Source organism: Somniosus microcephalus, chromosome 13 (assembly GCF_052327205.1).
Source record: "Somniosus microcephalus isolate GS21.2 chromosome 13, FLI_Smic_1.0, whole genome shotgun sequence".
Lineage (NCBI taxonomy): Eukaryota > Metazoa > Chordata > Chondrichthyes > Squaliformes > Somniosidae > Somniosus > Somniosus microcephalus.
This window is the reverse complement of record NC_140999.1, coordinates 60,861,530-60,875,213: the sequence shown is the minus strand read 5'-3', so window position 1 is coordinate 60,875,213 and position 13,684 is coordinate 60,861,530. Positions and strand designations below refer to the sequence as shown.

The 13,684-nt window shown below is 43.2% G+C and overlaps 1 protein-coding gene across 2 annotated transcripts in view; it reads left to right on the top strand.

Moving 5' to 3' along the window:
- Nucleotides 1-13,684, top strand: part of LOC147108359 (E3 SUMO-protein ligase PIAS4-like) — a 119,025-nt gene that overhangs the window by 67,764 nt on the left and 37,577 nt on the right. For both annotated transcript variants that reach the window (XM_086004957.1, XM_086004958.1), the window contains exon 4: nucleotides 11,339-11,420. In XM_086004957.1, coding sequence (XP_085861083.1) covers nucleotides 11,339-11,420 — 82 coding nt within the window. The remainder of the gene's footprint in view (nucleotides 1-11,338; nucleotides 11,421-13,684) is intronic.

Genomic DNA, 13,684 nt, shown 5'->3' with positions numbered 1-13,684 from the left:
TATATTTAATGAATTGGCCTCAACTGCCTTCTGTGGAAGAGAATTCCACAGGTTCACCACTCTCTGGGTGAAGAAATTCCTCCTCATCTCGGTCCTAAATGGATTATCCCTTATCCTTAGACTGTGACCCCTGGTTCTGTACACCCCGGCCATCGGGAACATCCTTCCTGCATCTAGTCTGTCTAGTCCTGTTAGAATTTTATAAGTTTCAATGAGATCCCCTCGTCTAAACTCCAGCGAGTATAAGCCCAATCGACCCAATCTCTCCTCATACGTCATTCCTGCCATCCCAGGTATCAGTCTGGTGAATCTTCACTGCACTCCCTCCATGGCAAGACCATCCTTCCTCAGATAAGGCGACCAAAACTGCACACAATACTCAAGATGTGGTCTCACCAAGGCCCTGTACAACTGCAGCAAGACATCCTTGTTCCTGTACTCAAACCCTCTCGCTACGAAGGCCAACATACCATCTGCCTTCTTAACCGCCTGCTGCACCTACATGCTTACCTTCAGCGACTGGTGCACAAGGGCACCCAGGTCTGGTTGCACTTCCCTTCTCCCAATCTATTGCTGTTCAGATAATAATCTGCCTTCCTGTTTTTGCCACCAAAGTGGATAACCTCGCATTTTATCCACATTCCCAACCTGTCCAAATCATCCTGGAGTTTCTCGGCATCCTACTCACAGCACACACGTCCACCCAGCATTGTGTCGTCTGCAAACTTGGAGATATTGCATCTAGTTCCCTCGTCTAGATCATTAATATATATTGTAAAATAGCTGGGGTCCTAGGACCGATCCCTGCGGTACCCCACTAGTCACTGCCTGCCACTCTGAAAAAGACCCGTTTATTCCAACTCTTTGCTTCCTGCCTACCAACCAGTTCTCTATCCAAGTCAGTACCTTGCCCCCAATCCCATGTGCCTTAAATTTACACGCTAATCTCTTATGGGGGACCTTATCGAAAGCCTTCTGAAAGTCCAAGTACACCACCTTATCTATTTTACCAGTTACATCCTCAAAAAATTCCAGTAGATTAGTCAAGCACGATTTACCTTATAAGAAGATAAGAACATAAGAAATAGGAGCAGGAGTAGGCCATACGGCCCTTCAGGCCTGCTCCGCCATTCAATAGGATCATGGCGGATCTGAATCTAGACTCACGTCCACTTCCCTGCCCTCTCCCCGTAACCCCTAATTCCCTTATCTGCTAGGAAAATGTCTATCTCCATTTTAAATTTATTTAATGTTTCAGCTTCCACAGCTCTCTGGGGTAGCAAATTCCATAGATTTACTACCCTCCTGAGTGAAGAAGTTTCTCCTCATCTCAGTTTTGAAAGGGCAGCCCCTTATTCTAAGATTATGCCCCCTAGTTCTAATCTCACCTTTTGTAAATCCATGTTGACTTTGTCCGATCCTGTCACTGTTTTCCAAGTGCTCTGCTATTACATCTTTTATAATGGACTCTAGCATTTTCCCCACTACCGATGTCAGGCTTACCGGTCTATAATTCCCTGTTTTCTCTCTACCACCTTTTTTGAATAGTGGGGTAACATTAGCTACCCTCCAATCCATGGGAACTGTTCCAGAGTCTATAGAATTTTGGAAGATGACCAGCAATGCATCTACTATTTCTAAGGGCCACTTCCTTGGTACCCTAGGATGTAGATTATCAGGCCCTGGGGATTTATCGGCCTTCAATCCCATCAATTTCCCGAACACCATTTCCCTACAAATACTGATTTCTTTCAGTTCCTCCCTCTCATTAGACCCTATGTTCCCCGACATCTCTGGGAGGTTATTTGTATCCTCCTTTGTGAAGACAGAACCAAAGTATGTATTTAATTGGTCTGCCATTTCTTTGTTCCCCATTATAAATTCCCCTGATTCTGACTGCAAGGGACCTACGCTTGACTTCACCAATCCTTTTCTCTTCACATATCTGTAGAAGCTTTTACAGTCAGTTTTTATGTTCCCTGAAAGCTTACTCTCATACTCTATTTCCCCCCTCTTAATTAATCCCTTTGTCCTCCTTTGTTGAATCCTAAACTGCTCCCAATCCTCAGGTTTGCTGCTTTTTCTGGCCAGTTTATATGTCCTCTCCTTGGATCTTATGCTATCCCTAATTTCCCTTGTTAGCCACGGTTGATTCACCTTTTTTGTTTTATTTTTATGCCAAACAGGGATGAACAAATTCTGTAGTTCATCCATGCGATCTTTAAATGTTTGCCATTGCCTATCCACAGTCAACCCTTTGAGTAACATTCCCCAATCAATCCTACCCAACTCGCGCCTCATACCATCGTAGTTTCCTTTATTTAAATTCAGAACCCTAGTCTCTGAGTCAAATATTTCACTCTCCATCTTAATGAAGAATTCGATCATATGATCGCTCTGCCCCAAGGGGCCTCGCACAACAAGATTGCTAATTATTCCTTTCTCATTACATAATACTAAAATGGCAGGGAGTTGGGAACCTGTGCCATTTAAGATGGCCTGATCTCTAGTTGGTTCCTTGACATATTGGTCCAGGAAACCATCCCGTATACACTTCAGGAATTCCTCCTCCACAGTATTATTACTAATTTGGTTAGCCCAATCTATATGTAGATTAAAGTCACCCATGATAACTGCTGTGCCCTTATTGCACGTGTCTCTAATTTCCTGTTAAATGCCATCCCCAACCTCCGCATTACTGTTTGGGGGTCTGTATACAACTCCCACTAACGTTTTCTGCCCCTTGGTATTTCTCAGCTCTACCCATACAGATTCTACATCATCAGAGCTAATATCCTTCCTTACAATTGTGTTAATCTCCTCTTTAACCAGCAATGCTACCCCACCTCCTTTTCCTTTTTGCCTGTCTTTCCTGAATATTGAATACCCTGGATATTGAGTTCCCAGCCCTGGTCACCCTGGAGCCATGTTTCCGTAATCCCAATCATATCATATCCGTTTACATCTATTTGTGCAGCTAATTCATCCACCTTATTACGAATGCTCCTCGCATTAAGACACAAAGCCTTCAGGCTTGTTTTTTTAACACTCTTAAACCTTTTAGCATTATTATTTACTGTGGCCATGTTTGATTTAAACCCTTGATTACTCTGACTGCCACTTTTGCTTTTCTCCTTCCTGTCTTTTGCTTCTATCCTTGTTTCCCTTTCCTCTGTTTCCCTGCACAGGTTCCCAACTCCCTGCCATTTTAATTTAAACCCTCTCCCACAGCACTAGCAAACACTCCCCCTAGGACATCGGTTCCAGTCCTGCCCAGGTGCAAACCGTCCGTTTTGTACTGGTCCCACCTCCCCCAGAACCGGTTCCAATGTCCCAGGAATTTGAATCCCTCCCCCTTGCGCCATTCCTCTAGCCACGTATTCATCTGAAATATCCTTCTGCAGGAAACTTTGTGCTATCCGGCACCAACGGGACCAAGCTGTTGCCGTTCCCTCAAAACTGCCGGACACTCCAGCGCTAATGTTGAAAGATACGGAAGCTTCTGAGCTCTGTATCTGTCAACAAACCCTGTTGCTTAGCAACAGCTAAACAGTCCAAGCGTCTCTAGCTTAGCAACAGCTTCAGCAGACCTTGCAGAGCTTGACTGTTGAGGAAAAAAGCAACGAAAACGGCACCTGATTTTTGCCGGTGGCTCGAGCATTCCGGACAGTTAGCCTCCGGATAACACACAGTTTCTTGTATTTTTACTCTGACTAGCACGTGGCACTGGTAGCAATCCTGAGATTATTACCTTTTTGAGGTCCTATTTTTTAATTTACCTCCTAACTCCCTATATTCAGCTTTTAGGACCTTATCCTGTTTTTTACCTATATCGTTGGTACCTATATGCACCACGACAACTGGCTGTTCACCCTCCCCCCTCCAGAATGCCCTGCAGCCACTCTGAGACATCCTTGACCCTTGCACCAGGGAGGCAACATACCATCCTGGAGTCTTGTTTATGGCCGCAGAAACGCCTATCTATTCCCCTTACAATAGAATCCCTTATCACTATAGCTCTCCCACTCTTTTTCCTCTCGTCGTGTGCAGCAGAACCACCCATGGTGCCAGGAAGTTGGCTGCTGCTGCCTTCCTCTGATAAGCCATCTCCCTCACCAATATCCAAAGCGGTATATCTGTTTGAGAGGGGGATGGCCACAGGGGACCCCTGCACTACCTGCCTGTGCCTAGTACTCTGTCTGTTGGTCACCCATTCCCTTCCTGCCTGTGCAGCCTTTACCTGCGGTGTGACCAACTCCCTAAGCGTTCTATCCACGACGTCCTCAGCATCGCGAATGCTCCAGTATGCATCCATTCGCAGCTCCAGCGCTGCAATGCGGTCTGCCAGTAGCTGCAGCTGGATACACGTCCCGCGCACATGGTCGCCAGGGACACAGGAAATGTCCCTGATTTCCCACATAGTGCAGGAGGAGCATATCACGGCGCCGAGCTGTGCTGCAATGACTTATCCTTTAATTAATTCAAATTAAATTAAATCAAATCAATCCCACCAATTACACTACAATTAAATGATATACTCAAGGGCCCTTGTTTAACAGCAGTCCCCGCTACACAAGAGACCCTAGAAACTATAAACCACAAAATTTAAGTTTGGAAAAAACGAGTAAGAGAGAAATACTCACCAACCAATCACTTACCTGCTTTCTGGTGACTTCACACTTCGATTACTTTTTACTTCTTTCTCCCGCTCTCGGAGTTCTGAGATTGGTAAGCCTACCTGCGCCTCGGGCTCGCCTTTTATCGCCCTCGCCGCTCCTCCCAGGTCCGCACTGCCGCTGCTGCTGTGGGGCCTACCTGCGCCTCGGGCTCGCCTTTTATCGCCCTCGCCGCTCCTCCCAGGTCCGCACTGCCGCTGCTGCTGTGGGGCCTACCTGTGCCTCGGGCTCTCCTTTTATCGCCGCTGCCACCTCGCCGCTCCTCCCAGGTCCGCACTGCCGCCGCCGCTGCTGCTGTAGAAGTTGCTGTACCTGTTATTTGAAGACCTAAAATGCACGTGAAGGTATGACCTGTTTTATAGAATTTTATGGCACTTTATAATGGACTGAAGTATGGCACTCCATTCGGCTGCATTGGTTCTAGGTAGGAAGCAATATGACATCAGGAGTAAGTCTTTCTAGGTTTGGTGTTGTCATGCCTTCAATTAAATAATGAACAGTGAGCAGATTCAGATTTCCCCTGATTTCATTTATCTTCATCTGATCAGGGACAGAGTCACTCACATTTTTTTAGTACTGAAAGAGCTTTTCTATTTTTAGCATTTACATTGGTGGCAGGGCCAAGGAAATCTGTCTCCCAGAGTTGGCCCATTTTTCAGTTTACGGACTGTGATCCTACAGCAAACTCATTACAGTGACACTCAACTCGGGACGCCAAACTAGTGTAAAAACCCCAAACCATGACCACTGTGAGGCAGTGGATGTTATTCCCTGGATTTTAGGGAGGCATGTGACAAAATTGATGTATTTTTATCTAACATTATTTTGTTAGATACCTGTTTAAAACTTCATCTTTTGGGGAACTGGGTGTTGTAGTGGGTTAAACACCCGCCTTTCACACCATGCCCAAGCTGATTTTCGATCCTTACACTTTCCTCCTGTGTGAAATGACTGGGCAGACACTGTCAAGCTCCTAATGCACAAGGGCACATTGGCTAAAGCTATCCTTAATTTGGCACAAATTAGCAACCACACTCAGAGGCCATAGGATGGCTGGTGTGGGAAATGGAAAAACTGCTGCAGTAGGGATTTGCATTATAGCACATTGTTGGGTATAACAGAGGAAACTTTATCTGGATTTAGCTGTGCTAAACTGACTTGGGCGTGTTTGTTGTTAACACTGGTTGTCTGATATGGAAAGAATTGCAAATTCCAGCACTAACATCCCTCCCCTTGATGAGCACAAAAATGTTAGGACATTTGCAATAAAACTCAAGTTGTTGTGCAAATGGAGTTTAGCAGGAGGCCTGTCTTAATGGTGGTGGTGCCTCTCTGATAACAGGCTTGAGGGGGATTCCATCACACAGTTTTCAAAGATATACAGACTTTGTGATTGATTCAGTTTCTATTGGCTGCATTTAAGGGGAAGCTGGATAAACACATGAGGGAGAAAGGAATAGAATGTTATGCTGATAGAGTTAGATGAAGAGGGGTGGGAGAAGGCTCATGTGGAAAATAAACAACAGCATGGACTAGTTGAGTTGAACAGCCTGTTTCTGTGCTGTACATTCTAATAATTCTATTTGATCATTTCCTTTGAATTTGTTAGGTCAGATATTTAGAATCCAGGATGTTCTAGTAACACTTTTCAGGAATATAAAAGAGTTGCTTTTGTTTGAATTGAAATTTCAAAGAAGCGACTAAGATAATTAAAAAAGGACTGCCCTCCTTGAAATTCCTGGAAGAGAGGAGAGAAACTGTGTATTTAAAAGTCATCTAGAAGAGATTAGAATGGCTCTTAGAGTTGTGATCTTTTATTTTGTCTACTTGAAGGGTTAAGTCAAAGACTTCATCTTGTTAGATCATTTAGATTATTCACTTGTTTAATAAATTAATTTCACATTTAAACTTTAAATTCGGTCTCGTGATGTTCTGTCTCTATTGATGGCTGACTTGAGGTTTTATGGAGACATAAGATAGTCCAGTACCTAACAACAATTGCCAAACTGGGTTCATTGACCCAGTCCTATTGGAATTTCATGGGCTTGGAGATTTGGAAAACGCTATTTTTAGTAATGTTTTCTGGTATATACATACTAAATCTGAACAAGATTTGTTTGTATCTGCAGGTTGAGACGTATGCAAATTAAGGTAATAGCGATCTAGCGTTTATGCGTGGTCTGTGAGACTCCATGATATGCACCTAAGCCACCCACAGGGAGCTTGGACATGCCTGCACTTGCACACATTTTAGCAGCAGATATGCATTTTGTGTTGTGTAGTATAATGCTGCTGTCCTTGTAAATCTACTGACTGCAAGCATGCCATAGGAGGTCCACTAGCATAAATAAATCTAGCAATGACTCACCTCCTGACTCCCCAAAGCCTTTCCATCACCTATAAGGCACAAGTCAGGAGTGTAATGGAATACTCTTCACTTGCCTTGATGAGTGCAGCTCCAACAAAACTGGACTCTCGATACCATCCAAGACAAAGCAGCCCACTTGATTGGCACCCCATCCACCACCTTAAACATGCACTCCCTCCACCACCGGCGCACCATGGCTGCAGTGTGTACCATCTACAAGATGCACTGCCGCACCTTGCCAAGGCTTCTTTGACAGCACCTCCCCAAACTTCTACCACCTAGAACAACAAGGGCAGCAGGCACATGGGAATGCCATCACCTCTTAAGTTCCCCTCCAAATCACACACCATCCTGTCTTGGAAATATATTTCCGTTCTTCTTCATCTCTGGGCCAAAATCCTGGAAAACTCTCCCTAACTATGGGAGTACCTTCACCACGCAGACTGCAACGGTTCAAGTAGGTAACTCGCCATCACCTTCTCAAGGGCAACTAGGATGGGCAATAAATGCTGGCCTTGCCAGCGACGCCTACATCCCATGAATGAATACAAAAAATCCGAATATCCGGCACTTCCTGCCTTGCAGCAGGAATGCACGCAGCATTGTAGAACAAAAGAACTTCTAAGATTACCATGATGGTGCACCTGGGTCACCTTTTGTGAATGTGAAAGAGTCAAGCAATTGCTTGTCCCTATGCATCTCTGGGGTTTTATCAGTTCTCATGAAACCTAAATGCTTCAAATTAAATATTCTCTATATATAATGTCACGTGGGGGGAAATTGCAACAGTGCAGCGGCAATTCAGCCATTAATAAAATAATGAATGAATGAAACACCGAGTCATTACAAATATACAAAGAATGGTGCCATTAATAAATCAAAGGCTGCTGTCTTTATAAATTAATAATAATTAGTTAATATTTGACATTAAATAATAGGGTTTTTTAATTAATTTTAATTGGGCTTTCCAAGAAATTTCAGTTTACATAAAACCCTAAAATTGTGTGAAAAAAAAATGGCAAACTGCTCCTGCACAAATGGTGTTTCTTTTAGATTCTGCCACTCTGCTTTATTTCTTCTTGCTAATTATGTGTTATTTTATCGCACTTTGATTTAAGTTTTCTGACTGAGCTTAGTTGCTTCCTGTATATTTATTTATTCGCCCAATATTTTCTACTTGTAAAGGGTGGGAGGAGGCTCGTGTGGAGCATAAACACCAGCATAGGCCATTTGGGCTGAATGGCCTGTTTCCGTGCTGTAATTTCTATGTAATGCTGGAAACACTCAGGTCAGGCAGCTTCTTTTGGCGAGAGAAACAGTTAAAGCTTTAAGTCGATGATATTTCATAAGAACAGATATTCTCTATGTTCAACATCAAGCTGAAATACTTCAGCTAGATATTTGTCATACACTTGGGTGGATTTCAACAGCTTCCAGGCAACACGAGAGCCGCCTTCTGGAAAAGGTCATCAGTCTGATCAACTCCATACTGCACCATTACACGTGCATATACAAGAAGAAAAAGAGAGACTTGAATTTCTATCGCGCCTTTCACAATCTCAGCACATCCCAAAGCGCTTTACTTTTGAAGTGTAGTCACTGTTGTAAGCCAATATGCGCACAGCAAGCCCCCCACAAACAGCAATGTGATAATGACCAGATAATCTGTTTTTAGTGATGTTGATTGAGGGATAAATATTGGCCAGGACACCGGGGATAACTCCCCTGCTCCTCTTCGAAATACTGCCATGGGATCTTTTACGTCCACCTGAGAGAGCCGACGAGGCCTCAGTTTAATGTCTTCTCCAAAAGACCACACCTCTGACAGTGCAGCACTCCCTCAGTGCTGTCCAAGTGTGTCAACCTAGATTTTTGTACCTGGGGGGGCACGGTGGCATAGTGGTTAGCACTGTTGCCTCACAGCGCCAGGGACCCGGGTTCAAATCTGGCCTCGGGCGACTGTCTGTGTGGAGTTTGCACATTCTCCCTGTGTCTGCGTGGGTTTCCTCCGGGTGCTCCGGTTTCCTCCCACAGTCCAAAGATGTGCAGGTTAGGTTGATTTGGCTATGATAAATTGACCCTTAGTGTTAGGGGATTAAATACATGGGGTTACAGGGATAGGGTGGGATATGTCGGTGCAGGCTCGATGGGCCGAAATGGCCTCTATCTGCACTGTAGATTCTGTGATTCTGAGCCTCTGAAGTGGGACTTGAACCGACAACCTTCTGACTTGGGCGAGAGTGCTGCCACCAGAATATTCAATAATCATTCTTATCCTCCCATTTCCTTTTGAATCTAGTACTTCACAAATGGACATCTGGCCTGGACCACTCCCACTTTTACTTGTTGGGTTATTTTGTGCCATTGTCTAGGTATGCAAGTTGCACTGTCAAAAAGTATTGCATAGAATGTACAGCACAGAAACAGACCATTTGGCTCAACTGGTCTGTGCCGGTGTTTATGCTTCACATGAACCTCCTCCCACCCCTATCAGCTGTACATCAGTACTTGCAAATTCATACTCTCGTGCTTTCATATTCCTAACGGTAAATCTCTACTTCTGAGTAAACTCTTCTTCAGTTTGAGATTTGTGCAGCATTTCAGTACAGACATTGAACCTTGCAGTGCTTTAATATGTCTTTCATTGCGTCACCGGTGAGTGAAAGAAGTATACGTGCTGTTAACCTTGAAAGAAAATATGAGAATGAATCTGTCGTGAGTTTAAATTTTCTAAGTCAGACTGATGGGCCTATGAAGAGCTGCTGTCGATATGTTGTGTCTAATTTATCTTAGTGGGGTTTCAAAGTTTTCTATACAAGAGACACCCCCCCCCCCCAATAAATATTGACACACTCCCAGGAACCCTTGCAACTACTGATATTCCCAGTCCTAACTTCCAAAAGACAGTGTCAGCTACCCAAAGGTAGATGGTACAAAACACATTCTCTATTAGTTTAGAGCAATAGAAATAACTTGCTAGTAAGTCAATAAATATAGAAATCTGTTGCGACGGACAGAAATTAGACCTTGTTTACCCCCAGGGTTTACAGACCCCAGTTTGACTGATAACTATCTTTTAACAAAATTATAAATGTTGTTTGTGACTGAGACCTTGTGCAAGATCTTTCTGATTGAATCAGTGTAGGCTCATGTCCCAGTTTTCTGATTTGATTGGTAGAATCAATCAGATACCTGAATTTTTTTTGAGCTCTCTTTCTGCCATCGTAGTTTGCCACTAAACTCGACAGCTACCCACGAACATGGAATAAAATGAGCAAGTTATAACTTCTGAAATCCGCCCAACACCCTCCCTACTTTGTGACCAACAGCAGAACCTTGCGGCCTTTTGCAAGAGCCTTTGCCAGGTTTCTTGTCTGTTTACCCTTGCTTGCTGCTGCTTCACCCTGCCTCATCCCTGCTGTCCTGCTTGCCCCTGGACCTCTGCTCTTTGTCTATTTCCCACCCCTCCCCAAGCAGTGCCATAGGAAAATGTATACAAGTGGCAGCATCATATAAAAGTACCAAACAATGCCATTTAATACACTGGCATTACGGCATTGAGCATCAGATAAAACTGATCTGTGCTCCTGCCAACTCAGAATATTTATATTCTGAAGCCATTTCAGAAGCTGATAGCTAGGGGGGAAATGACTGCTGCTGCATTTTTCCTAGTTTCCCTCTGTGTTTTGTTGCTTTTCTTCCTATCTTCCCCCACCCTCGGCACAGACTTTTTCCCCAGTCTACTCGCTATTGTGGGACCAACAGAAGAAAACAAAAGGTAAAATATTGCAAATTCAGGTTTCAAGCAGGGCATCCTGTCTGATGGATAGATCTGGTTTTGTAAAGGTTTAATGGTATAGATAACTGATTGTAAAAATTTACGTACAAATATGATGCTCTTGTTGGGAAATAATTATAATATTGTGTTTTCCTGGTGCAGTTCTTTCTCCATAAAACTTAATTCGTTCTATTTCTCAGCTTTTGTTCATGGAAGTTGTATAATTTAAAGACCTAATTACTCATTGACTTTAAGGGTTTGGACAGTTTAATATGTTTTTGTTTGTAAGTATAAAATTTCTTCGGCACTACAAGCTTTGAATTCTCTTGGTGTTCCCAGGATAAACGTGGGGAAATTTGGCATTTCAGTGATACATTTGTGAACTAATACAATTCACTCTGTATCCATCCTGACCAAGTGTGTATGTTTATACAGGGATGCACAATTCTGTGTACATTTGTTAGGTTTGGTTGTAGTATGAAATAATTTAATTACTGGCAATATTTTTCTCTTTAGTCCCAACCAACAGTGAGAGGATTCAAGAGAATCATTTCAGTTTTACATTAACTGATAAACAGAGAGAGCAAATTATCTCTGGGTAAGTAGAATAGAATTTCTGTTTGTTATTTTTTTAAATGATACTGTATGATCGTTTTGATTACAGCGTACTAGCAGATTTTTTAAAAAGTAAATGTTCTGGTAAAACAATTGTTCGTATTTGAAAAGTTAGCCTTTTGAGTGCATAGAGGGGCTTATACAGATGTTCTTTCCATTTTTACCTCTGCTACCCTCAGACTCCCAGCTGAAATGTAAATCTGACCACTTGAAAGCAGCAGCATCTCCTCTAGCAAGACCACTATCTATGGTGTGGGGTGACTTCATTAATTGGATGAAGGAGGGAACCTGCACATAAGCCAGCATGTATAGGAACAGGCCTGTTCTGCGATTCAATGAGATCATGGCTGATCTGTGACCTAACTCCATATAACTGCCTTTGCCCCATATCCCTTAAAACTTTTGGCTAACAGAAATCTATCAATCTCAAATTTAAAATTAACAATTGATCTAGCGTCGCTTGCCTTTTGCGGAAGAGCGTTCCAAACTTCTACCACCCTTTGTGTGTAGAAGTGTTTCCTAATTTCACTCCTGAAAGGCCTGGCTCCAATTTTTAGACTATGCCCCCTAGTCCTAGACTCCCCAACCAGCAGAAAATCTGTTCCCTGTAATATCTTGAAAACTTCGATCAGATCACCCCTTCACCTTCTAAATTCTAGAGAATACAACCCTAATTTGTGTAATCGCCTCATAATTTAACCCTTGGTATCATTCTGGTAAACCTGATCAACACTGCATTCTCACCAAGGCTATTATATCCTTCCTAAGGTGTGGTGTCCAGAACTGCTCACAGTACCCCAAGTGTGGTCTAACCAGGGCTTTGTATAGCTGCAGCATAACTTCTACCCCCTTGTATTCTAGTCCTTTAGATATAAAGGCCAGCATTCCATTAGCCTTTTTGATTATGTTTTATGCCTATCCATGACATTTTAATGATCTATGTACCTGGACCTCTATGTCTCTTTGGAACTCCACTGCTTCTAGCTTTTCACCACTTAGAAAGTACTCTGATCTATCCTTTATAAAACACTGGTTCGGCCTCAACTGAAGTATTGTGTTCAATTCTGGGCACCGCATTATAGGAAGGATGTGCAGGCCTTAGAGAGGGTGCAAAAAAGATTTACAAGAGTGGATCCAGGGAGGAGGGACTTCAGTTATGTGGATAGACTGGAGAAGCTGGGGTTGTTCTCCTTAGAGCAGAGAAGGTTGAGCGGAGATTTGATAGAGGTGTTCAAAATCATATCGGGACTAGACTGAGTAGATAGAGAGAAACTGTTCCCATTGGCAGAAGGAACACGAACCAGAGGACACCGATTTAAGGTGACTGGCAGAAGAACCAAAGGCGACATGAGGAAAAACTTTCTTATGCAGCGAATGGTTATGATCTGGAATGTACTGCCTGAGAGGGTGGTGGAGGCAGATTCAATCGTGGCTTTCAAAGGGGAATTGGATAAATACCGGAAGGAGAAAAAATTGCAGGGCTATAGAGAAAGGGCGGGGGAGTGTGACTAGCTGAAGAGCTCTTGCAGAGAGCTGGCACAGGCTCGACAGGCCGAATGGCCTCCTCCTGTGCTGTAACCATTCTTTTTAGGTCTAAAGTAGATGACCTCACACTTGCCTATATTGAAATCCATTTGCCACAGTTTTGCCCATTCACTTAATCTATTAATATCTTTGTAATTTTATGCTTCCATCTACAGTGCTTACTGTGCCGCCTATCTTTGCGTCATCAGCAAACTTGGATATGTGGCTCTCTATCCTGTCATCCAAGTCGTTAATAAATACAGTGAATAATTAAGGTCCCAACACAGATCCATGTGGGACAAGTCACATCCTGCCAATTAGAGTATCTGCCCATTATCCCTACTCTCTGTCTCCAGCTGCTAACCAGGTCAATAATTTGTCCTCAACTCCTTGAGCTTCAACTTTAGCTAACAATCTCTTATGAAGGACTTTATCGAATGCCTTCTGGAAGTCCATATAAATAACATCCATAGACATTTCCCTGTACACTACTTTAGTCACCTCTTCAAAAAACCTAATCACGTTCGTCAGACATGACCTACCCTTTACAAATCCATGCTGACTCTGATCAGCTGAAATTTTTAGTGTTCAGTCACTCTATCCTTAATTATAGACACTAGTAATTTCCTGACAATAGATGTTAGGCTAACTGGTCAATAATTCCCTGGTTTCCCTCTCACCTTACTTAATTAGTGGAGTGACATGCAATTTTCCAATCTAAAT